At 43.0% G+C, this 25,427-nt stretch overlaps 1 protein-coding gene across 31 annotated transcripts in view; it reads right to left on the bottom strand.

The window, feature by feature from the left end:
* The window catches only part of Epb41l3 (erythrocyte membrane protein band 4.1 like 3), a 229,227-nt gene that overhangs the window by 181,358 nt on the left and 22,442 nt on the right, over positions 1–25,427 (bottom strand). For 4 of the 31 annotated variants that reach the window (XM_063231951.1, XM_063231948.1, XM_063231938.1 and 1 more), the window contains exon 1: positions 1,819–2,011. The exons of 1 other annotated variant lie outside the window; for it this stretch is intronic. In XM_063231951.1, the coding sequence (XP_063088021.1) occupies positions 1,819–1,906 (88 nt within the window). In that variant the 5' untranslated portion in view covers positions 1,907–2,011. Of the gene's footprint in view, positions 1–1,818; positions 2,088–25,427 lie in introns of those variants that run through there. 26 more of the 31 variants (XM_063231946.1, XM_063231949.1, XM_063231947.1 and 23 more) reach the window with 13 other exon arrangements.

Here is a 25,427-nt window from a genome sequence, read left to right on the forward strand (position 1 = left end):
TGCGGCCCACGTGCCACAGGTTCACCACCCATGTACTGGATGGGACGGTGAAACCTTGGGCTGTGAGTCCCTGGGCTGTGGAGTTCCCTTCTGTTTTTTCCACACTGTCACAGGTTTTGCTGGAGATGTAGGCACACCAGGTATGACTGTCCCAGAGGAGAACCTTGGTAGCTCTCACTGCTCTCCCCGACTTCCTGTGAACTTTTCCCCCTCTGCTTTGTAGGATTTTACTGCAGTGAATTTAACTCTGAGAACAGTGAGGAGACACTGGATCATCCAAGCAAATCACCAGACCCGGGGCTCTGCGGGTAGTCCGTAGCCCTTTACCTCACTCCCAGGGTCTCCTGTCTAACAGTAAAAGCCTCCTGTCCCCTGCTGCCACCACACGTCCCCAGACACTGCCACTGGACAGCCTTAAGTGCCCAGCTCCTCACTTGCATCCCAGGACTGTTTCTGTAGGCAGGAATGGAAGTTTGCAGAATGAATGTTCTCAGCCGAGGGTCCTCATTTCTGTTTGTGGTTCCCTCTGTTTGTTCTGTTGTTTGTGGTTTAATTAGGAAAAATTCCTGACCCAGCTAAGTCCCACTGTCCTTACATATAACATGTGACTAAAACTACAGGTTCCAATAATATCTACGTGCAAGATCTTTACCTTTGGTACTTTCTGCCAGTTGCTGACTGAAAGGTACATTCTACCACGATGGACACCAGAGCTAACAGCTCCACGATGAGGAGAGTGTTTGCTTTGTGACTTTCAGTATGAAAAACCATTTAAAGAATGCCGCAAAAAAGTTTTCTGCATTCGTCAAAAACCGTGCTGCAAATATAGAAAGAATCCTCTAAATACCACACCCTAAGATACACCTCCCAGATAACAGTATTGTTTTAGAACATTATGCTCAGGGAATACAATCAAGTGAGATATATTAGCAACCCAATAATTGCAGAAAAGGTGCCAGGTTCCTCGTGAGCCACTGCCCCGTGTAACCTCAGGATGAGGCAGGTGACACACACAGGAAACAGTTTCTTCTGAAGCATTACGTGCACCTCTGTTAAGTTCCTCATTGATGAAAAGGCTTCTGTATACCACCCCATCATTCCTGACCTCAGCTCTCATATCAATCACTGCTGAAAATCATTTTTCTAAGGACCCACAGAAGCCCAGCACCTCCACTGGGGGCCAGAGGGAAGACTCCCAGCTTGAACGCGGTGAGCTGGGTACAGCAATCATTCCCTGCGACGTTCAGATAACGCCCTGTTCCAGTGAAGTTAGCTATCAGTTGTTTTCACAGTACTCACAAAACACATTCTGTTTCGCTACTTTCCTGTGTCATTCTTGGCACACAAGAAAACAAATTACAACTTGTGAATCTCAAAGTCTAAGCATAAGTACCGCAACGTTCTTGTCATTGGACAAAGCTCAAACTTTTAACTTTTTCCTACATGGAAGCTGCCATCACCAACAACAAGGAACTGTTTCCAAACTCTGCAAGCCTGTGTCCCTAGAGCACAGACTTCAGCCTGGCGTATACTGAGAAGGACAAAAGGAAGGGAAGATGTCATCATAACTAAACTGTCTGCTTTCATTTCCAGTTTCCTGCTAAACACTGAAAAGCACGGCTCTCAAACTAGAGGAGATGCAGAGAATACTCAGCATAGCAGAGTCATGAATGAGCCGATATTTTAAGAGGCAGCATGCACTAAAGAATAATTTATATGTGGATCTGTTTCCATGTGGCTCTAATTCAGAGCAATACCCACTAACAACGGCCACGGCCTGTACAGGTCCATGAATATTAGCAACAGAACAAAATTTACCTCCGAATCCTAGGAGGGACTTTGAGCACAGATAGAGACAGAGGAGGGAGGGCATACTGCAGTCCTGCAGTGTCAGCTGCTGCAGCATCCGCCTGCTCCGGCTCCGCCAGGAAGGTTCTCAGGGAGCCCAGGGAAGATGCAGAGGGCAGCAGCAGCGCCTTTCCTGTGCCAGCTGGATTCTGGGCTCGGATCACACACTCAAAACCACACAAGAGCGGGCAGCACTAACCACACAGCACGGCAGAGTGTCCTTCAAGTCTTCCGCTCTTTCTGTGGCTGCCGGTGGAGCTGCTCTGCATGACTGTGCAGCCGTCTCCAAAGTGCTACGGAAAGCGATCCCAGCACAGAGGGAGAGATGCCCAGAGGCCACAGGGCTCCCCCCACCCCCACCAGCCCCGGCTTCCACGCCACAGCACAAACTCTTTCGCTTGGCTCTGCATTTTCAGTGTCATGAGGTGTATTTTAAAGATCCTCACAGTCCTATTAATACACACATCAAACATAAACAGACGCAGGGTTATAAAGATGAGCAGAATAATTACACTCATTTCTGCCTCTCCCCTTCAACTGGCCAAGTACTCCCCTGAATTTCTCCATTTTTACTTTCTTTCTCATGTTTCCTCCAAGAGAAGCTGAGTTCTTTAGGTTGCTGTAGTCTCAGAAGTCCAGCAATGCCAGTAGAACTCAGCTGGTCATTCTGATAAGCAAAGGGGGCAGATGTCCAAGAAAACCAGTCTGCTCTTAGGTGGGAGGCCTAGCAGGCGCTGAGATGTCTTCTTTTTGATTGTCTATGATGTGAAGTGGCAGTGCTTACAGTAGCACGTGGGAACATTAATGTCACCCTAAATCAGCCCTCTGCACGTTACGTGTCATCCTCAACTTTTCTACAGAGGCAGAAATGAGCTCAAGATGATGTCATCACCTGCCCACGTCCGAAAACGCCAATGAGAAAATCACACACGACTCAGCAGAAAAATGAGCAAGAGATGAAGGGACACCTAATGGCAGATTATTACACACATAATCCCACTGGCATGCAAAGGGGGTGTCGGCATCATTTGTCTTCGAGACTGTAAATTAAACTCTGCTGGGGGGAAGGACATTGTGTAGCATAGAATTAAGCAATGTAATGTCCTAGAAAGTTACAGTTATTCAATCAGTGAAAGATGGAAAATCCTACCAGTTCCAAGCGTTAGAAGAAATGCAGATCTGCATTCTAAGGAAAGTGAAGACTACAGGCAGCTCCTTCTCGGTCCTCCAGCTGAATATTCATACACCCAGGGCTCAGCAACTCTGCTGGGTCAGGAGAAGCGCCAGTGGGCGCCCATGCAGTGTGAAATGGCAGAGAATGGCTGAACGGTAGGTAAGGGTTACGTGCAAATCCCAGCTCCTGTTTTGCTTCATAGGTGCTGACTATATTATTTGAAATATCTGATTATTGATGAAATAAAAATAAGAAATTCTACTGAGCATGTCATTCATGGAAGGTTATCGGTAACCTGTCTTCCTCATATCTGGGGTCCTAAAAACACCCCCAAAAGTAAGAGAAAAACAACAAATAAACACAAATCTGATACAGATCATACAGCAACGCATTCTGGGCCGGGAGCCCAGGCTGACCACTCTGCCCTTCTCAAGCAAGGCCACACCAGCACACGGGCTTTTGTCCACTCCTGACGAGAGGCCAAGCTCTGCGTCAGAGCAGGAACCAGTGGACCTATTTCTCCCAGATCGTAGAGAAACGCAGGAAAGGGTCAGCAGTCTGACAGCTGCTCCTGGACAGAAGCGTCCCGGCCCTACTGTGAGCCGGTAGCGCCACGCAAGTGGTTGTTCAGTCCTGGCCTCAGGTACCGCGGGGGTGCGTGCCGGAGCGGGGGCGGGGTACATGGAGGGCACCATGACCAGCGTCTCCCTGCTTACCAGTCAGGGTTTATCAGCATTTTATTTTTTTAAGAAGCAAAACAGAAGAAAAAAAGATAGAAATGATACAGAATTTAAGTGGGAAATTAACACTAGTTAATATATTGCATATTTTTAACTTAGAAGTAGCTGTTCAGGTTACAAGATTTAGGCATGAAAATGATGATCAAAAAATCAAACAACATAAGCACAAACTGTTCTTTTGGATGAACTAACGGAGACTAGTAGTCTAGCTATCTATCTCATGTACATATACATACATACAAACATATATGCGTGTCTATATACACACAATCTTTCCCTTCTTCCTTTTTCTACTTTCCCTTATCCAAGGTGTTCTTTCATTCCGAGCACTTTCTTTCTGTTTCAGTATCACAGTATCTATTGTATATTTTGAATCTTATTATCCTTTAATTTTTTACACTAGAGAGACAATATGATATTTACAAATGAGAGTTTGATTTATTTCACTTATGAGTATGGTCTCAGGTTGCCTCCATTTACCTATAAAAGCCTCAAGATTATCCTTCTTTATAGCTGAGTGATGTTCCATTGTATAAAAACACCACATCTTTTTAACCATTCTGCAGCTGATGGGCATTTGGCTTGTTTAAGCACAATTTGTAACTGCTAAATCTTGGAAAGAACCCAATACCAGCATTTTTAATATGACCTTTACTGTAACCTACGAGGCACTGATTACTGTTACTTCCAATTAGAGAGAGAGTTGTTGCATGCAGCAGGGGTGGCAGGTGCCTGGGATTCCAGCTGCTCTGAGTGGAGGCAGGGGACAGTGAGTCTGATGACAGCTGGGGCATCTCACCGAGACCTTATCTAAAATAAACCAGTGCAAGAGAAGATCAGATGACTGAAAGAGAAAGCTTCCAGAGATCTGTCCACGGTCTGACACGACACCTGTGATGAGAAGTGGAGGACCCCAGAGCTCAGCTCTCACCTGCTCCATGGCCCACACTCCTAACACGTAAGACGCACACTTATCTGCAGACACACAGGATGGCTACACGTGTACATGTGTACGCACAAACACAAAAATGTGTCTAGAAAATTCTCATATGCATGTGTGTACAGACTTGTACAGGCACAGACATAAAGATACACATTAACACAGATGTCTAGACTAGACACATACATGTGCAGATGCACATTCATACACAGAAGTACACATGTGTGCATGTGTAAGTGCATATGTACTCTTACACACATGTAGAGACACGGGTATAACCACATTTATACGGACGTGTACATATTGAATAGATGTGTAATCATTTGTGTATATACATACTCATGTATATGGACAGACACTCACTTGCACATGAATAGGCACCATGTGTGAGTCACAATCACAGATATGTGTAGACTCACAAATGCACAACTATTTATAGATACACACTTTATACCTAAGTATTGATACCTAGTCATATACACCCATAGAAACATACATGTGCATGTACATATGCACAGGTACATACAGATATGCTCATGTCCATACGTGTTAAATAAACACACACAAAACACACAAAATGCTAGCTTTTCCAGTGTTGTTCAAAAGACTCACTACTTAGCAAGGGATGGTGGTACACACCTGTAATCCCAGTACTCAGGAGAGTAAGGCAGGAGGATCACAAGTGCAATGGCTGGGGTGCAGCTGAGTGGTTAGTGCTTACCTAACATATGCAGGGCCCTGGGTTCAAGTCCCAGGACTGCCAAAGGGAAGGGAAGGGGAGGGAAGGGAAGGGAAGCACAGGGCAGGGCAGGGCAGGGCAGGGGAGGGCAGGGCAAGGCAAGGAAAGGCAAGGAAAGAAAGAGAAAGGAAGGAAGGAAGGAAGGAAGGAAGGAAGGAAGGAAGGGAGGAAGGGAGGGAGGGAGGGGGAATCCACTACTTGTTATTAAAACTGCCGGTGCCGTTTCCCTCTGGCAGGTGTAATGTAGAGCTGTCCATGCAGGAGGTCCTAAGCGTGACTCTCTGGGAACACGCATCCCTACATTCGCTCTGGGCTCTAATTCTGCCTGGCAGCACCTGCCTGGCTGGTCCCCCTCACCAGCTGCCACGGGGCGGAGCTTCTGGGTAACTGCAGTCCCTGCCCCACAGGAGGGAAGGGAGCAGATCCCTAAGGGGCTGCAAAAAGTGACATGGAGAAAGCTACTCAGCCGTTATTTAAAATCAGATCTTTCCACTTGTGTGGTGTGAAAGACCAGGTGAACAAAAGCACAGCGGATGCAGTGTGGCACGTAACCGGCGACGACCATGAAGATAGGAACACAGCTCTTATCCTTACTTTTGGGAGCATCTAGTTTTGCTACAGTCGGCTTCAGTTATCTCACTTTTACACTGTTTAATTTGGGGGGCTGCCCCTCGAGTGTCTAAACTTGGAGGTGTCCAGAGGCTGGGTATTCAGCGATGAGAATGTTCTCTCAAATTGAATTATAAGGGGCCAGGGAAAATGAAAGGGTAAATATTTTCTGTTGACATCAATAAATAAGTGAGATGGGTAAGAGTTGGAAATGGGACATAGAAATGCAAACAAACAAACAAACCCCACGCCTCTCGAAGCCCTGAGTACGTAAACATGAAAATACCCAATCTAGTTAGTCCGGGGAGGGGGACAAAGAAACCAGGATGTACACACAGTCCAACAAGCATCACTCAGGCCTTTAAAGCATAGGAATATAATTTTTTAAATGATAAAGATGCTGCTGTCAAACCTATAACTTTCACATATAAAATGGGGCCAAAAAAAAAAAAAAAAAAGGATTGGGGATGTTCGGTTTTATATCAGACTAGAAAAGTTTGTTTCCTTGATATCTTCAGAGAGAGTCCCAGGATTTCAAATTCAAAGACCAAGATGCTTTCCCTCATCTGGAATCCCAAGGCCATGGGCTGGGGTCACTCAGGTCGCTCGTGTCCCAAAAAGAAAATGGGTCAGAGAGGCAGAAATAAGATACAGGGTGGAGAAAAGAGGGACTTGAGGACAGAGCTGGGAGGGCTCCCTACAAGTCATCCCAAACAAGAGAAAAAGGCTGCCGAAGGCTGGTCACAGATCTGTGATTTAAATACGTATTTCCACAGAGGCTCGAACCACATCTGGAGCCTAGCACTTAACTCCATCCAACATTCAGCAGCTGTTTCCTTTTTCAAGGCTATACACTGCACGGTTAAGGAAATTTAAAAACTAACGTTTTGAACTATTGCAAATGTAACTTGGTGTCTTCTTTTTGTTTTGTTTTGTGTTTTTAATGAGGGCCCAGATGATTTCAATACAGAGAATGTAAGTCTTAGAAAGAAAATGAGCCGCTTTTTAGCTGCACAGAAATGGAGCCTCAGAGGGGTAAGTGACTTATTGATTCTACACAAATAGTTTATAACTGAGCTGGGAGTAGGGCCTAAGTGGCAATTTTCACTTTAAATATTTTAACCTTTTATAAAAAATTTAAATGTCCCACAGACTTTAAAAATGTAAGCGCAAAGTAAGAACATTTCCTGGAGATCCCCGAGGGACCTGGGACCTGGCACGTGCTGGGGTCTCTGCAGGGACAAGAGGGATGCAGGGAGGAGACAGTGGGTGGCCAGTCCCAGGGTTGCCGCAGACAGCCAGGCAGGGTAACATGGCCACAGGGACTGAACCCGTGGGGACCCAGGGCCACCAAAGGGCCAGGAGGCAGAACGGCCTTGCTAATGTGGGGAAGGGCTACTAAACAGAGACCGGAGTCAGATAAAATCCCACAGCTCCCGGCATCCAGGCCTGGGAAGTAACAAGTGTCTTTCAACCAAATTCCAGTCGCTCCTCCTTTAATAGCTGAGTTCTTGCCCCGCAGCTAGGTTGTTAGAGAAGAGGCCCCTAAATGGAACATTGTATGTAGTATGCACATTGCAATATTCAGAGCAAAGAAATGGTCAAAGGAAACTCCAGCAAGATGACTTTGCTTTTATCTGTGTAACTTACAAGCAGCACCATCATGCATAACAACGTAGAGCTACATTCCTGTACCGTACAGTACAGTCAGCAAAAGTTACGGTTCTAACAAGGTGCATTGCACACACACAACAAAAGAGACGTTGAGGCTCTATACGCAAGATGTGCCGAACTGTATAAAAGAAAATAAAAAGTGTGAGTCCCGACATACTGTCATCATAAGTCTAGGTAGTTGTTGAAGTGTAGGAGGAATCAAAGGAGAAATCTTTGCATTTTAAACTCCTAGGTAAGGCGGCTGAGCCCAAGGCCACACGGCCATGCAGGGCAGTGACAATCTCTACCATGTGGCACACACTGAGGGAGACACTCAGCCTATGTCGACTGCCCTAAACCGACAGCACAGCTCCCCAAGTCTAAGATGCTGAGTAACAGCTTTAGAGGACAGAAAACTCACACAATAGCCAAGCATCTGCCCACCTCACAGACGGACCCCGGAGAAGCTGAGCGACCAGTGACAGGGCCGTCATTTCGTCTGTGTCTCCTGGACTCTGGAGCCCTTGTGCATGGTGGCTGGTGGGGAGTCCTAAAAGCCACCCTAAGACCCATTTACCCAAATCACCAGTAAATCACACCAGAGAAGCAAAGTCTGACTCAAAATCAACAGGCTTTGTTTTCCTTGCTTTTCATTTGCAAACATCATCCTATTCACAAAGGGAAAGGTGCACCACCAGAACACGAGCCGGAGCCCACCCTTCATTTCATCTTTCTAACCTGGACTCCTCTCCTGACATCGCTACACACCTGAAACAGGCTGCAAAACCAATTCATTAATTTCATGTGATAATGATTCTCCCCCTTTAAGAGCTGTCATTAATCTGATGAGCTAATCATACAGCATCTTAGAACTGAGGAGCTATGCTCTGTTTTTCAGATGATGAATACCTGGAAAATTCACAGAGGAGCCATTTTTAGAGAGATAGTTCTAGAAAGTGATCTCAGGGGACTCAACACGTCTGTGACCTGGAACACAGGTACACTGCGACCTGCCTATGATGCCACCAGAAATGAGGGCACCATAGAAAATGCCTGCCAACTGGACCTTCGTTTCCTGGATTCAGCCCTGAAGCTCTGCCAGGGTCTGTCGATGGCAGATCCAAAATTCCTTGCATAGCTTTGCAGCAATAAAACGCATCCTGTATGAAACAGGTTATGATCTCATGGCCCTGAGCATTTGGTGGGAGGTGCATCTTGTTCTTTGCGTGGTTTTGAGTTTAACATTTAGCTGTTCGTTTCATTTATATGAGTGCAAAAGCAAAGTTTAACTTAAATACTAGGGTCACTGACAGTTTCACAAAGTAACTTAATTTCCTGACCTTCTTTGTCTCATCTGCAAAGAGAAATTAATAGTTGTAATTATAATATAAGGATCATTACCTATCAGTGAAGATTATTCCAGAATTCTTTCTGGAATAAAAAGAGCTATGAAGCAAAGAATGCATAAAGAATAAAAAGCTTGTGGTATTCAGTAATAGAAATTAGCTCTCAGTAATATTTCATTCATCTTCCTATTGCAAAGGGGCAGAAATTTTACCGCTGTAATCAACAAATATATGAAAATGACTTAACAACCACCAATGGTGAACCATCCCAGTGTGTCCAATTATGTCATCTGACTCAAAGTGTGAATCTGTAGCAAATTAAAACCATAGGCACACGACTGCAAAGAGACTACCCTGAATGCAAACAACAAATACAACACTTAGTACTGTGGGAGGCGATAACTCAGAAACTGCGCTGCACGACCGATGACTTGGGCTGTATCAGCCAACAACGCTTTCTTTACTTAGAGGAGATAAATTTCCCAAAATTTAAGATAATGATCTTTTTATCCCTCCAGGAATCGTCTGATCCTTGTCAAGAAGGAAGACTCAGAAATGAGAATCTAGAGGAGGAAACACGGCAAATATACAAACACGCCTTGTTTCAGGGTACATCTTAGTTTTTGTTCTGTTGAGGTCTTCATTTTGCTAGGTTGGAATCTGCAGTGATTTGAGGAACTATTTTCAAGATGATAATATGTAATATACTAACAGGTGATTTCTTACTGTTATGGTTTTTTTTGTTTGTTTGTTTTGTTTTTTTGTAGTTCTGTATTACGTGTACCCTTATACCGCTTTGGTTTGTTTTGTGTTTTTCTCTTTTTCCTCTTAAATAAAAAAAAAAAAAAAAAAAAAAAAAGTTACAAGACAAGGATGTTGTTTCAGCCGTGGGGAAACTCCTGCCGATGCGGGAAGGCCTCTCTCCCTGGTCCTGCATCCAGAAGTCAAACAATTTGGAAAGTTGTTAAATATTTATCTTTGAGATAAGTCATACAAGGGCTGATCTATTTAAAAGACAAAGGTTTCTCCTGCACACTGGGGTTTTGCAGGTGTTCACCCATCTATTGCCTCAAAGAGAGCCTCAGAATTCCATCAAGCTACCTACTCCATTAGCTCTCAGTTCTTCCTCCCTCCCTTCTCTTTAATAGATGCTTTTAGGTGAGGTGGTTCCCCCTCTCTCATCGCCAAACCGCATGTCCTAGGCTGGCTAATGCTCTGCCATGTGTAACTTTGGCCAACAGGTAGGAGACACCACTGGGACCAAAGAGAGAAAGAGTCAAGGTTGGGCCACCCAAAACAAGCTGAACCTCTGTAGTGAACGCTGAAATCGCTGGGTAATCTGTAGCTTTAGAAAGTGCCACTTGGCCAGTCTTTGCCTGCATCCAGCAAGCCACCAAGTCACTCTTGAGAGGGTGTCCTTTGCCTGCAAGGCTGGAAAATAGTGGTAGTCACTGAGGTCTACTCACAAAGCTGCTGCCCTGAGCCTGGGAGCACAATCCCTGCAGGAACACCTCCCTCCAGCAGCTTTGCCCCTGCCTGTGACGAGCATCTCAGCTTCCTACAGGGACCCTCTGTCCTGCAGCCCTTGTCCCTTCACATGGGCATTGTTCTTCATCTAAAAAGCATGGAAGTGGCAGGCTTTGGTTATTTCCTCGGACTTTACTCTCTGTGGTGACCCTAAGTGCATCAACAAAACTTTTACGCTGCTTTCTCTTGCTAAGTTGCATTTGTGCTAATCCAGCCAAGAGCCTGCGTAAGAACATAGAAGGGATGGGGATGAGGGGACCTCTCTCTCTCCAACAAGAGCTCGGGGAGGGAGAAACGGAGCATCCCCAGCTTCCTCCACGTGCAGGGCCATTCACGTGCTGCTAGGGCAGCTCTGGGGAGACGCCTCTCCCGCCCTCCTCTGCTCCCAGCAGCCCGCCTGGCTCGTGCCTTTCCTCCTCTTCTGGGTCAGCCGCAGGGGTGGTAAAGCCTCCGCCTCGCCAGTTCCCTGGTGTCTCAGCAGCTCCTGGTGGTTTCTTGCTTATCCCCCTCTGCAATTCTCTGCCTTACGCTCACCGCAGCTCACAATGGAATGTGCAGTCTGCTGCCCGCGACAGTCCTGGGTGATACATCCAAGGCTTAAACAGATGCTTAGGAGGCTTTGCTCCACATTTCAGCAGCCCAGGTAGACTAAACTTCAGTATATTGGTGCATTTAATGCTCTATTTGTTTTTAAAGCATCTATTCTCCTTCTAGGTATCTTTTCAAAAGAGTTAAAGTCGTCATACCACAATGATATGTGCATTCCCATGTTGATAGCAGCACAATTCATAATAGAATCATCTTAGAAACATCCCATATGCCCATCATTGGTGAATGGGTAAAGAATATGTGGTATTTATATACAATGGAGTACTACTCTGCCATAAAGAAGGACACACATATTTCTTTTTTGGTTAGGGAATTAAACTCACAATGTCATGCTTGCCTAGCAGGCACATACACTACTGAGCTAAACCCTCAGCCCAACAAGACGTTTCCAGGTAAATGGAAGTATCTTGACACCATAATATTGGTGGGTCAGCATCATGCATGGGCTGACTGGGGCAGAGCCAGACGCCAGCCCCTTCCGTCATGCGGGCAGGGAGACAGGAAGAGCCAATGTTCCTCCCTCCCCGCAGTAGGCGGCCAGCTGATCTAGAGAAACACAGGCTGTGATGATAGTTAATGAGATAAAATACAGCTTCTTGCTTGTAGTGTGTAGTGTCTCACTTGTCTTTGCAGGCCTAAAGCCTGATCATCTATTCAGAGGACAGCAATACACAGTGTAGCATCTATGGGGGATCTCCCTCTAAAGGTGGTAGACATTGTTAATTCTCTGTTATCTTGTTTCAAAATCCTGTATAACTCTCATTGTTTTGTTGGGTTTTATTCTGTCTTGTTTGATTTTGTTATATCTGATGGCACGGGCAGCTGTTTTGAAGATAAGCTATATGATGGTAGCCATTTTGGATTTCTTGCTTTGAAGTCCTGTACTGCATTCATTGATCTGTTTTTATTGACTCTATTCTCTTTCTGTCTTGTTTGATTGTACCATGTCTAAGGTATGGGCAGCTATTTGGAAGATGATAAGAGGCACTGTGGTAGCCACTGTTGATTTCCCGTTATCTGGTTTTGAAATCCTGTGTCATTCACACTGTCTTGTTTTGATTAGCTTTATTCTGTATTATTTTGCTTGGCTTTATTTTCTCTAAAATAAAATTTTAAAAAAGAAACCATAATCTTAACTGAAGTAAATCAGACACACAGGTTTAAGAACCAGGTTATTTCTCTCGTGTTAGAAACCCCGTGTGGAGTAAGGAGCGAACGAAGGGTGATATTAGGAAGCGGGCAGAACTTGTTCAAATGGGGAAGGGGAACAGGGGAGAGGGAAGTAACGGAAGGGAAGAAGGATTTTTAAAAAACACAATTGAGAGGAAAATGGAAACAGAGATTTTACAAATAGAGAAGGAAAAGAGTTGAAGGGAGGGGAGAGGAATGGGAAAAAAAGAATTAAGTTATATCGTGCACGAGCACAAATTCCCCGCGATGGATATGACCATTATGGATGCCAAACACGTACTAATAAAAAATAGGTTATTTTAAAAGGACATGTATTTGACCAAGCATACTAGACAGAGAAACTGAAAGGTGCAAGGCACATACTACAAGCGATTTAAATGATTTTTTATAAAACCATGCATTTTATTATATCGTGATTATGGGTGGTATTGTTTAAAATAAGTAGAACCTCACATACGATAATGTAAGTCATTTCTGGAGATAATTATTTGGCAAGCTCGGTCATTCAGTCTACTCCATGAAGCCTGACAACATGACACATTTTCAGGCAGGTGTTGGAAAACAGACTTAGTCTTTGAATCCTCAATGTCCCAGATAATTAGAATTACCAGTTTTCAATCTGTTCAGAAACCACACAATTCGTTAACCCTGTACCTGTGCAAGACTAAACAGCAAGGCCACAGCATACTAAAATATCTCAAGTCATTCTCGGTGAGTAAACTCTATATTTGGTTTGTAACATCTATAAAATTCCCTAGCATAGATTTTTCTATGTATTTATCTCGAACATGAAAACTCGCTCATGTAAGACACCATCTGTGTGGGAAGTCAGTGGGTACGGGGAACAATTGTATGCAGGGTGTGAGGAAGCAGGGTGGTCCACAGGCTGCCGGAGCCACGGACAGCCAAAATCCCTCCCTTCTTTCCTCCTTCTGCTCCTCAGCTGTCATTTACCATAATTTCCAAATGGGGTAAAAGCAATCAGGAAAAGCTTCAGAGCGAGATGCAGTTTTAATACTAGAGAGGAGTTCTTGTCTGCGTAACTCATAATCTCTCACTTGCCATTAATTCAAGGAAATGAAGCAATTCTGCGCAGCACTGAGAATGAAGAGGAGAATAAAAACAGATATGACTATCACAATAGCGCTCCCCATATTGTGAATGGAAAGCCTATGAGACGTAATTGCTTAAATTCCTTCAGGTAATGCCTAAACTCTATTCGACAAGAGGAAAATTTAGTTCACAGCAAAGAATACTTACATTGCGCACTGTAAAACAATACTCAGCTTCACAGACAGCAAACACAACACAAATTGAAACAAATACAAGGTGCCATCTCATACCCACTGCAGAAGGAAGCACAGATTAAAGTAATAAATTTGATGTTGGCAGGAAGAGCAAGGAGTTGTGGATATCCCTGCAAACCGGTGCAGTGCACACAGACCTGCCGTGTGGCGGTAAGTAAGAGTCACAAACATGACTGCAGCCCCAGATGTAGTAATTTCAACTTTAGAATCAGTGCCCTTACGGCACAACTGCAAAGGAAAAAAAGGTTTTATGAGCCACATTTTTAAAAACACGCCCTTAAGGGTGTGGAAATGGCCTTTCCCCAATTATACATGTGTTGGCTGAGGCTAGTTTGTTATGACCGTAACATTTTTTAAAAATCAAATGAGAATATAGACCTACATACATGCTGGTGAGTCTAGATGCATCAATGGGGAAGGCTAAAGGATAAAAACGCCATTGCTTGATTTAAGTACTATGCCCGTTTTCATACTTCAAATAATAAAACTTAAGCATGGGGTGGTCAAGGTTATTGCCAGGGGTGCAGAGGGAGTGGTGGGCAAACCTGCGTCTCCTGGTGCCGAAGCCCAGCTGTCCACGCTGAGTTTTCTCTAAGTCTGTGGCAAGCTGAAAAAAGCAACCCATCTAAGTAAGATCCTGAGACTTGCCAAATGGCATTCATTAATAAATATGATGATTTTATTTTTGGAAGAAAATAAAGGCTAGCTCCATCTATTGCCAGATATGTTTTCAAATATCTACGTATTTATGACTTAGTTCAATAAAAAATGATGGCTGCGTCGATGGGAAAGTGAATCCATTTGAGAGATGGATATTTTGGTATTTGTGCCACACTACACTTAGCAGAATGTAGACACACTACATCCCCATACATAATTAAATGATGAAGCCTATGATACCAGGGATTTATGACATCTAAAAACGTAAAATAATCTATCGTAATTTCCTCTTTTCACTGGGAACTCAAGGTTAATTTTATGATGTCAACTCATTACGCAGTACAGTCTTATAAATGCTAATGATTCCAGGAAACTGGTGAAATACTCAGCAAACTATATCAGATTGCTCTGCTTGTCGACTCTCCCTGCCCTCCACAAAAAACTACTAAAATGACTTGTCAAAGATTAGTAAAAATGGTATTGGGGTTATCATAATACATAGTTATTTATATCTTAACGTAACCAGGGCATGACAATGTAGAAATACAGTAATCAAGCAAGTAATTTATCTTTTTTGATCATGTAGCCACAAAATACATAAAGATTTGCAGCCCCATTAAGCACACTGAATTATGTTTGCACGATGCTTTAGTTGTGTGAACTCTCATTACACTTGGTATACACTTGTAATAAAAAGCAAATGCAGATGAACAACGGAAAGCTTTCGATATGCACACACGCCTCAGGTTTGTGTTTCAATACTTAATTTCCCAAATCCTAAATTTTCTCATTATGTTCTATGATTTGAAAGAAGAGAAAGGTCTACTCGTCTTCAGAATGGCGCACACATGTTTGGGGGGTCACTGTTGAGCTAATGAGGGCTCCTGCCATGGGAGCAACTCTGAACCCTGCAAGGACACGAATCAGATTCTCTGCTGGAAGCACAGTGACCTAGACAAACACAGAGATCTTTTGATTATCGCCACTGGTTTTTGCCAAAACTTATTTTTCCTCCCGTCATGTACAGTGGCGGGAAAAGTGGTTTGTTCTTCTTGGGGCAGACAGTAATTTGAATTAAAAGGAGAAACTTTCAAATTTGAATTAAAAGGAGCAAGAAGAGGAAGAATGCAAACTGCTCTATTCTCTCACAGATGCTTCTGATTCTGTCCACTTCCTTCTGGATCCTTTTCTCTTCGGGCTTTTGAAGCATGGCCAGGAGGGGACAGTGGGTGGGACCCTGGAGCTGCCAGGATGGGTGTTTTGGGGAGAGTGGCTCTCAAGTATGTCTTCCAAAACACCTCAATTCCACAGAGTCATCAGCGAGCAACGGTGTTGAGGGTCTCTTCCTTTCCTTCTTTAAAACCCTAGGGCCACAATCTCTATCAGAACAGGGTCAGTGAATAGTAATGGCACTAGCACCATTAGTCCTGAGGAGGACACGTAGCTACTGGACCACTCCTGAATTACTGGTGAGAACGCAAATGGGAGAGGCCCCTGGACATCTGGAAAACTCTTTTCAAGTTCTTACCATGTGACCCAGTGGGACTGTACTCTTGGGCATGGACCCTAGAGAATTAGAAACTTCAATTCACACACACACACAACTATATATGACTATTTGTGGTAGGCATTCATAACTACCAAAAGCTGGGGATAATCAGAATATCCCCCTGGATGAGAGTGCACAAAATCACTCCGGTATGTGAGTACACTGAAATAATGACTCAGGAACCAAAAGAAACACATAATTGATACACGTGACAACAATGTCACAGGGCTGAGAGAAAGAAGCCCCTCTGATGGGATTACACATCACGCCACGCACATGGCGCCATCCGTGTGCTACAGGGAAAACACAAACCTAGCAGAAAAGATGCCAGCAGTCCCGGAGGCTCAATGTGATCACAGCGGCAGCAGGAGGAAGTATTTAGAGGAGTTACATGCGTGCATACGTAAAAGAGAGAAGCAAATGCAGGAAGGTCGAATTACTGCAGGACAATTTTTAAAAATAAAATTAAAAAGAAAAGGACGGTTTGGAGACAGGCAGAAAGAGAGAGAGACAGAGACACAAGAGAGAGATGGAGACAGACACAGAGAGAGAAAGACAGAGATAGAGACAGAGACAGAGAGATAGTCAACCTAACCATCTCCTCAAATGTCTCACCATCAGATACCATTGCTTGGGGTTTAGGATTTCAACACGAACTTTGAGGCTATCGGAAATAGGGACAAACATCCAGGCCACACAAGAGGATGTTACTTATGGTTATAAACAAGTGGATGAAACATTAGAAGAGTAACATTTCAAATGACACCAACAATTGCTGAAATTTTGAATAGGCTCCCTTTTTTTGTAAAGTTATATGGAAATCCCGCTTTATTTTGCATCCTAAGGAAAGAGTAAAATGTCAGGAGTAAAAGACAAGTGAAATCAAATTAAAAAATTCAAAATATTTTAATTTAGATTTTTCAGGAAAGGGAAAATACCCCAAAATACATGTATGACGTCATCCTATATTCTCTTCCCAGAAAAAGGGAGCAATTACCTAACAACTGCCAGGCTAGCCATTGTCTGATGAACATTCTAAATTTATTCCCTATGAAGGGCCATTAAATTAAGCATGCTTTGGAGTTACACAAATGCGTTACACAATCAACTAACCTACTATTATGATCAATAATGTACCTAAAAAGTCATGCTACAAATGTACTCTTCTTAGAAAAATCATTCAGTCTGTTAAGAACCATTAGGTCTTGGTGGAACGTTTCTGGGGGTACTGGTCTTCCATGGTGTTAAAAATGAAAGCCACATTTTATTTTACAAGCAATCAGATTTTGTCACAACAACTAATGTCAGAAAACCTATGCCTACTGTATTGGAAATGCACAAGTGCATGGTACCAACTGCACAAACTCTGCAAAGTATATTTCAGCGAGGTGCTGTATATAGCATCACAAGGTTGGGCTGTAAATGCAGTTGCAACCTTGGCGGGAAAAAAGCAAGAATCATTCAGCTCTTTAAAAGAGAAGTCAGAGGAAGTGCTAAGTGGCTACGAAGGAATGGAACATAACAGGGAATCGGGGAGCAACACCCCCAACCCCAAGCCCTCAACTCACCCGCTCTCACAGGGCACACTTAGGAATGTGGTGCCAGCGGTGAAGGGCCCGCTGGCCACTGTGCCACATGAGCAGCCATCCTGAAACATTGCACCTGCTGTCCCAGATCAGTGGCAGAGAGATGGGAAGGAAGGTGAGGAGATGGGCATGGACACAGCTCTGTCAGAGGGACAGGGATGCTACCTGCATCGGGAGGTTCTCAGTCTGCATGTGTCCTACAAATCACAGCTGTGCGTCCTTGCAGGGACAGTGGATGCTTGGAAAGTTAGACCTCCAGGACACGCTGTGTCATCTCCTCCTTCATGTAACAGTCTCTGGGCATTTTTTTTCTTTTTCTTTTTTTTTTTTTTTTTGGTACTGGGGATTGAACTCATAACCCTGGCTTGCCAGGCAGGTGCTTATGTCACTGAGCTAAGTCCGCAGGTCTGGGCATTTTTAAATCAACTGCATTAAAGAACCACTTTGCATCTCTTGGCATCTTTCCACCAATCACATCACACTACCCAAGCATATCGAACATGCAAGCATCACAGGCGTCTAAAACCCACATCAGGGCCCAACCCCTAGAGATACAGGCTCCATCAGTGGGCCCAGCTGAAGGAGACGGCCAGCATCCCTACTAGAGAAACCAGAGGCCTTTCACTGTCTGAGCAGTGATGCTTTAGCACTGTGTTCCAGCATATATACTGGCTCACCATATTCTAAATCTCTGCCACCCACCACTGGCAATTCTTCATTATGTCAGGTCCTTCAACCTTCACATTCAAGGCACAACAGTAGCACAACGGTCTAAGCCAAAGGCTTGTGTATCCATACATGGGCTTTTGGAAAAGGATCAGATCTGGAGGCACTGTCCTCATCACTGGATTACACACCAGTGAATCCGCAGCTGCATATGTTGTTAGGAAGTGGGACCACGACAAGAGAGGTGGGTCACTGAGTGACCCTTCACGCTGCTTCCTGGCTGCCATGGGTCGTGTACCTTCTCCTCTGTCACATCCGTTTGCCATTCTGTGTCTGCCATAGAACCAGCTGCCCATAGATGGAAACCACGAGCCCTAATGAACCACCCATAAGTTGTATGTGTTGGGTATTGTGCCCAGGAATGGAAAAGCGACTGAGAGTATAAGAACTCTTACTCCATGGGGTCTAAGGTTCATGGGAGATGGGAAAATGCTTTTATTTAAAGGTCTTGCCTTGTATTCAAAGTACAAAATACCTTGCATTGTTTTTACTTATTCAATTTGTCATTTTGGCACAAGTGATTTAATTATGCCATCCTGAATTCTGCTATAGTATTATACATTTTCCAGCTTCAGTCTAGACAGTACCCAGTTGTTTAGAAGACAGCCTTAAGAAGAAGCTCTTTAAATTGTTTGTTTCCCTCATGTGGCTTTAAACAGCCCCCATCAGTACCCAAGGCTTAATACAGTCTAGCCAAGAATACTAAGGACAAAGATTTGATCAAATCAGAAAACATTTTCCTGCATCCTTTCCTGTTTCTGCTGGAATTAACAACCAAGAAATGATGTTGAGCAACGTGAGGTCACGGAGACCAAAGCACTGTAATTATAATTGGAAATGCCTAGGAAATAAAGAGAAAATTATCTTTCTTGCAAGAATTAATTAAAATCTTGTTAAAAGACTATAAGACAATGCCTTATAAGTACCTATTAAGCATGTAAAATTAATGGTACTCACCAGGCAGCTTACCAGTTATGAAGCTCTCTAAAATGACCCATCTTTTAGCTTCTTTGAAGTTGAAGTAAAAATTAAACTTAAAATTTTGGGCAGTGTCTTTTGGGAAAATGACTAAAATTTACTTTTTAAAGAGAGCCAGCCCAATTCTCTAAGATCTAACTCCCATATTTGGGAAGAAACTTGGTTTTCAAGAGAATCCTTGGAGTTAAAGCAGGGAATTGAAAACTGAGCACTGCTGTAAGTGTAGGCATGCAGGGCTCTGTCTCCTGCTAGGGTTGCACATGTAACTCCTGAAGAAAGCTTGCCAGGATGCTTGGGTTCCTGAATGACAGCTCCTTCACTGATTGGGGCTGTATACACTCTCCCCAAAAGCCAGGAGCAGCCCATCTCCTCAACAGCCTTCCATTTTCCATCCTTTGCTCAAGTTGTTCTTTCTGCATGCAAAGGGTCCTTCACCTCCTTGAAATCCTGGAGGCCAACTCTGAAAGTCAACTCATGGTGACCCATCTCTTTTCGAAATTTCCAGCAATGTTTCCTGACAGGAGGAATCTATTTGATATCTGCTCTGCCCACTTTTCTAACAATAGAGTGAAAGTTCACAAATTATAACACAGCTAAAAAAAAAGAGAACTGAGGTCTACCCACCCTCTGATTACTGAAATCCTGTTAGGCAGGTCACCTATTGATTTCTGAAACTTTTAGATGACAATCACAAATACAAAAATGTCTCAACCAGAGACAGTCAATCTTATCAGCAGTGCTAATTTCACTTGACACCATTGACAGTGCATAGAGAAAGGAAAGACTTATTCCAGTCTATCCCAAAAAAAGAGTTTGGAAAGAGATTTTTGTTGTATTTTGATGTGTTTTTCCTTTCTCATAATGGTATATCTCTCGAGACAAGCCAGGATCTAAAACGGCAACCTCCTAATAAGTAAGAGATATATATTTAATAAACAAATGGAAAGTAGAGACAATATATAGAAGAGATGCTGTTTCAAAATTTCTGGGAGAATGTTTACTTAATCTTTCATCAGGAAATTTTTTTAAGTCAGTGTTTCTTAACCAGGGCCATGGCAACTATCGTAGGCACTGTGAGTCTATAAACCTCCAAAAATAGTATATAGTCAGTCTTATGTATCCTTGGGTTTTACAGCTACAAGTTCAACTAAATGTGGATTGAAAATATTTGGGGGGGGGGATTGCGTCTGTACTGCAAACACACAGACAACCTTCTTTGTTATTATTCCTTAAGTGATATAGTATAGCAACTATTTACATAGCATTCACATTGTATTTGATATTAAAAGCATGTAGTTGTTATGGTTTGGGTCTGGATGTCCCCCCAAGCCTCAGGCAGTCACGGCAGGGGGTGGGGATTTTGAAAGTGGGTGAATCTAGAGTTTGTGATTGGTGCATTGACCAGCGCTGGGACTGGCAGTGAGTACTGTCCCTGCCCTCCGACAGGTAGCTTTCATGGAATAAAAGGGCGGGAAAGAGGCTTGCTCCTTCCTTTGGCCCTTTTTGTTCTTGCTGCTTTTTGTACCTGCCACTACCATGAACTATACTATCTGTCACACCATCCTGCCTCGGAGCCAGCAGATTACAAACTGAAACCTCCATAAACTATAAGCTAAATAAACCTTTCCTCATTTAATTTTTGGTGTCAGGTATTTTGTTCCAGCAATGAGAAAAAAGGTAACCAACACAGTAGTGATGGTTTAAAGTGTACAGCAGGACTGAATAGATTGTATGCAAACATAGCTGGTTTGCATACCAGCTATGATGATGAGCGTCCATGAATTTTAGTATCTGAGAGAGTCTGGAACCAATCACCCATGGATATCAAGGGATAACTGTATAAATTTAATGCATATTCTATCATGTTCCTCTTTCTCCTCACCCTTTCCTTGCTCTCTGAAGAACTTTACAGCTCTTTTTAAATCTTTTGGATAACTATAATCCAAAAACAATTTAAAATCACTGCTTCAACTGCATTTTTTTCATAAACAGAATATAAGCGTTTCATGAGCTGATTAAATGAGGCAGTGAAATATCCAAGAGTCTCTATTTCAAAAGAACAATTCTCTCTTCTGCTTGATCGAGTCATGCACACTGAAGACTAGAATGGTTACATGAATTCTTAGAATCAGAGGTCACTAAAGCTAAATGAAAACTTAGAGATCACCTACTCCAATACTTCTCAAACTGTAGCATGCACAGAACCATCTGAAGGACAATGGCAGAACACTCCTTGCTGCAACCCACACCTTATCTATGTTTCAGTAAGTCTGGGGCAGGAGTTAGGGGATGTGTTTCTGACAAGATCCAGGTGATTCTGACGTATTAGATCATGGATCACAATCGAAAACACTATTTCCTGTATTACAAATGAATAGACTGAGACCATCAGTAGCAAAAGTGACCTATATAAAGTAACGCAGCTACATGAGAGGCCCGAAGTTTCTCTGAAGAGAAGTGTCCCCTTAGGTAGACTGCAAATGAAGTTCTGAAATTTTTAGATGACAACCACATACACGAAAATGTGTCTCAGCCAGAGATGTTCAATTTTGTTGACAGTGCTGGCTTCATCTGACACCCCTGAGAGTGCACAGAGAAAGTAATTCCTTATTCCTGCTCATCCCAAGAACCGATTTTGGAAAGTTATTTTTTTCCCCCACAATGATAAATCTCTTCTGACAACTTTATTGCTGTGGCTAAAATGTTCTTTTAAAATGAAAACATTATGTCATCCCTCTGAAAATGCAATAAGAAAATTATTTTTATTGAGTTTCTTACATAACATTTTAACAATAAGGTATTTTTCCATCACCCTTTTGAATATATTAGTAAAAACTGTATTTAAGGAGAACATTTTCCAGCATTTTGAAGTCTCTTCTCTCCCACCACTAATCAAGATCATACAAAGAAGCATAACTGGCAGAGTTTGCTTAGACCAAATCCTTTCACACCCCTGCCTTGGCCATGCCAGTCTGTTGGGGATCCCGGTCAGTCTGCTTTTTGTTCCTAACATTGGCCCTGAGCTATCAGATCTGCGCAAGCCCCCTTTAATTGTCCTGCCTTGGTCTTAGTTCACTGATTCCAGACCTGACGAATAGCCTCAAAACTCAGAGCATTCACACTCATCTGCTTGCAGTAGGACTTGGCATGCAGCTTTTCCTTCAGGAGTGGTCTCCAGGGTCATGCTTCACCCTGTGTATGTCACCTTAATGTCACATGTTAGGTTCCCAAGGGTGTCTTCAATGTGCTGCTGAAAATGTGCGCACCAGATGAGCTGGAGGGAAGGTACTTACATCTCAGGACATTAAGACAACAAAAAGTATTTCCAAAGCCCTGCCAGAACTTTTGGGTTTTAAAAACATTTTTTCTATGATATCTACTTTATATTTGTTTATTTTAGAAAAATAAAATTATTCATTATTTGTTTAACAATGAATTTCACATTCAATGTAAAAATGCAAGTTGAAGACCATCTTTGACATTTAGATCCATGATTTTCATGCCAGTGACGGTGGCCCACAAGATTTCATCACCTAGTGACATCACAGCCCTGTCACTTTGTGCAAAGAACTCTGTAATGTTCACACAATGACGAAAACCCCTGATAACAGAGTCCTCAGAATGCACTTGTATCATTGAGTGACACCGAATTATATTTGTTTGCTCTTCTCAGAACTCACTGCTGGTTGATGTGAGCACCGGAAACTTCCCCTCTACGAGGGGAAAAACATGAAAACTGAACACCACAGAGCAGCGATGTTTTCAAAGCTATAAACATTACGCTATCAACAGCAGTGCAACTCCACTTAGCAGTTGCTAAGTAAACAAACCTGACTCTTAAAAGCTGGGTCTGATGCAAAAATTTTCAAAATATAATTGGATGACATTATTGAAAACATGAAATAAAACTGTCAGTCTAAAGTTCAAGGCTCTGTTTACAAAAGTAAATAAATAAATAAAATTTCAGACCATAGCTCTAAGTTTATTAACCGTTAAAATTTTCCAACCTGCTCCATTTAAGCCTCTTTTCTTGTTATTCAACCAGAAAATTGGATCTAAATCCATTCGCCACAGGCAAACATAATAATTACAACCTAAAATTGAATCTAGACGTGTACGTGATGTAATATTGCCTTTTAAAAATATGTGTAAGAGTAAGAATCTGTGGAGGGATGAGAGATGCCTAAGAATGTTTCTATGTCCCCAGTTACATGAGCGAGCTCAGCCATAAAAGCACTTTATGAAATATCAGTGTCTTTTGTTTTGCATTCTTAGAAAGAATTGCATTCAGCTAATTGTTGCCTTCACAAAAAAAAAAAAAAAAAAAAAAAAAAAAAAATCGCTATTATTTTTTTAACCTAAAACGTACACTAGGTGGAGCCCCTTGTCCAAGATTTGTAGTGGGGGAAAAAAAGCAAAGAGAAGGAAACAAACAAAAAGAAAAGCAAACTCATTCTTCCATTTTTAAAATGTAGCTCTAAAATCTATACTAGTACCAGAAAAACAACTTACTTTCTCATTGAAGCCACTAAAGTGAAGAGTACTATTAATGTTAACTACAGAAATGTATTATTGCAAAGCTGCTCTGGTAGAGCCAAAAGGCAGGAAGGTTCTAGACTCCAGCACAAACATTACAATACACTTGGGGAGGAGGAATAGAAGGATCCTGGGGTAAAATCTTATCTGGATGCTTGCAAAAACATTTTAACACCCCTAATGCTCACCAATCCAAGGTAGACAAGGCACTTAGGTAACTGCTTGCTCCCAGTTGGAGGTACACTGTTACCAAAACCACAAAAAGCCTAAAAAAAAACCACACCAGCGTACTGACAAAAGGCAAAACATGCAAAATCTATTCAAACCGCTGGGCTTTCTAGGATGCAGAAATACTGCAAGCCCTTGCTCCAGACAGTTGGCTGCCCAGGGAGGGGCTCTAGGTCCCTGACAAGAACAGGCTCAATTTTTGCTTTAACTAGTTAAAAATAGGCTCTGACTGCACTCTGGAACCCTGCAATGGGCTCAGATAAGACTTCGGAGATAAAGCTGCCAAACTTAGAGATCCTCAGTGCTGAGGATAGAGCCACTGTGGACTCCTGCCCTGCTATCTTGGCCTGGCCTCCCAACACCATGCAGGTGCTCAAAAGGCAAAGTCCAGCCCCAAAGAAGGACCCTTGCCCAGTTCCTGAGGCTTCTGCTGACAAGGCCCACACAGATCTGTCAGTTTACAGATAATAAAATGTCATGGAGTCATTTTTTTTCTCTTCACATTTCTACAAAATCTCAGGCCAGGCCAGACACCGTTCTGCTGACCGCTGAATTATGTGGTGCAGTAACCTTTGGACAAGCACGAATTCCTGACCTCATGTAAATTCCTTCCAGAAAGTCCAGGAAACTAGTTGGATCAGGGGTCAAACAAGCAAACGGCAGTGACAGTCTCCTAAAAATCCACTTCCCTACATGACCAGGAATTGATACTTATCGAACCAAAACACTGACATAAAGACCAATTTCCATGGGTGTTTGCCTGATATTTTCCACAAGCAAACGGATTTGTTTCCTTTGCAAACTAGTCTGTTTCTAAATCAAAGGATAAGTCTACAACCATAAATGATTTAGAGAAGTAAAACTAACCGGAGTAAAGAAGAATAGCACTTTGCAATGGCTAACCTTTATTCGAGGAGGCGGTAATTTTAAAAAACATAAAAGTCATGCCTAGAAAAGGCCTGTGGTGTTAGGCTCTAAAGCCAGGCATTGGCTAAATAAAGGCTGATGGGCTTGGATCTGTTATCCAGAAAGGGTAGCCTTTCATAAAAATACCTTTAAACTCAACAGGAACACTCACTCCCAACTCATCGTTAAGATACGGATGTCGTCTGTCATTTGTTGTACTGACGCAAAGCAATTTGACCTCCGATATAACGGAGTTTCCCTTAGGTTTCAAATGGGATAGGGGTCCAGCACTTCCAAAGGCACAGAACATGCACGCCTTTGCCCCGAATTCGCTTTTGCTGTATGCCTCCTGCTAGAACTGCAGCCATTGTCAACACAGCGGTAACACATTCTTACAAGAAATAATACCCAAACTGCTTCCCTACCAGGTAAACGTGAGTTGGTACCCTCACCTGCACCTAGCAGCCTACAAGGTAGGTGACACCAAGAAGGATCAACCCAGACTCCACGAATCTATGTTCTTTCTGTCCGTCTGCCTTCCTGCTTCATCCCCAGGGCAATGGCTTCAGAAAAGA

Source organism: Cavia porcellus, unplaced genomic scaffold, assembly GCF_034190915.1.
Source record: "Cavia porcellus strain 051 isolate PalLab524CR breed Dunkin Hartley unplaced genomic scaffold, mCavPor4.1 scaffold_20, whole genome shotgun sequence".
In the NCBI taxonomy this organism is placed as follows: Eukaryota; Metazoa; Chordata; class Mammalia; order Rodentia; family Caviidae; genus Cavia; species Cavia porcellus.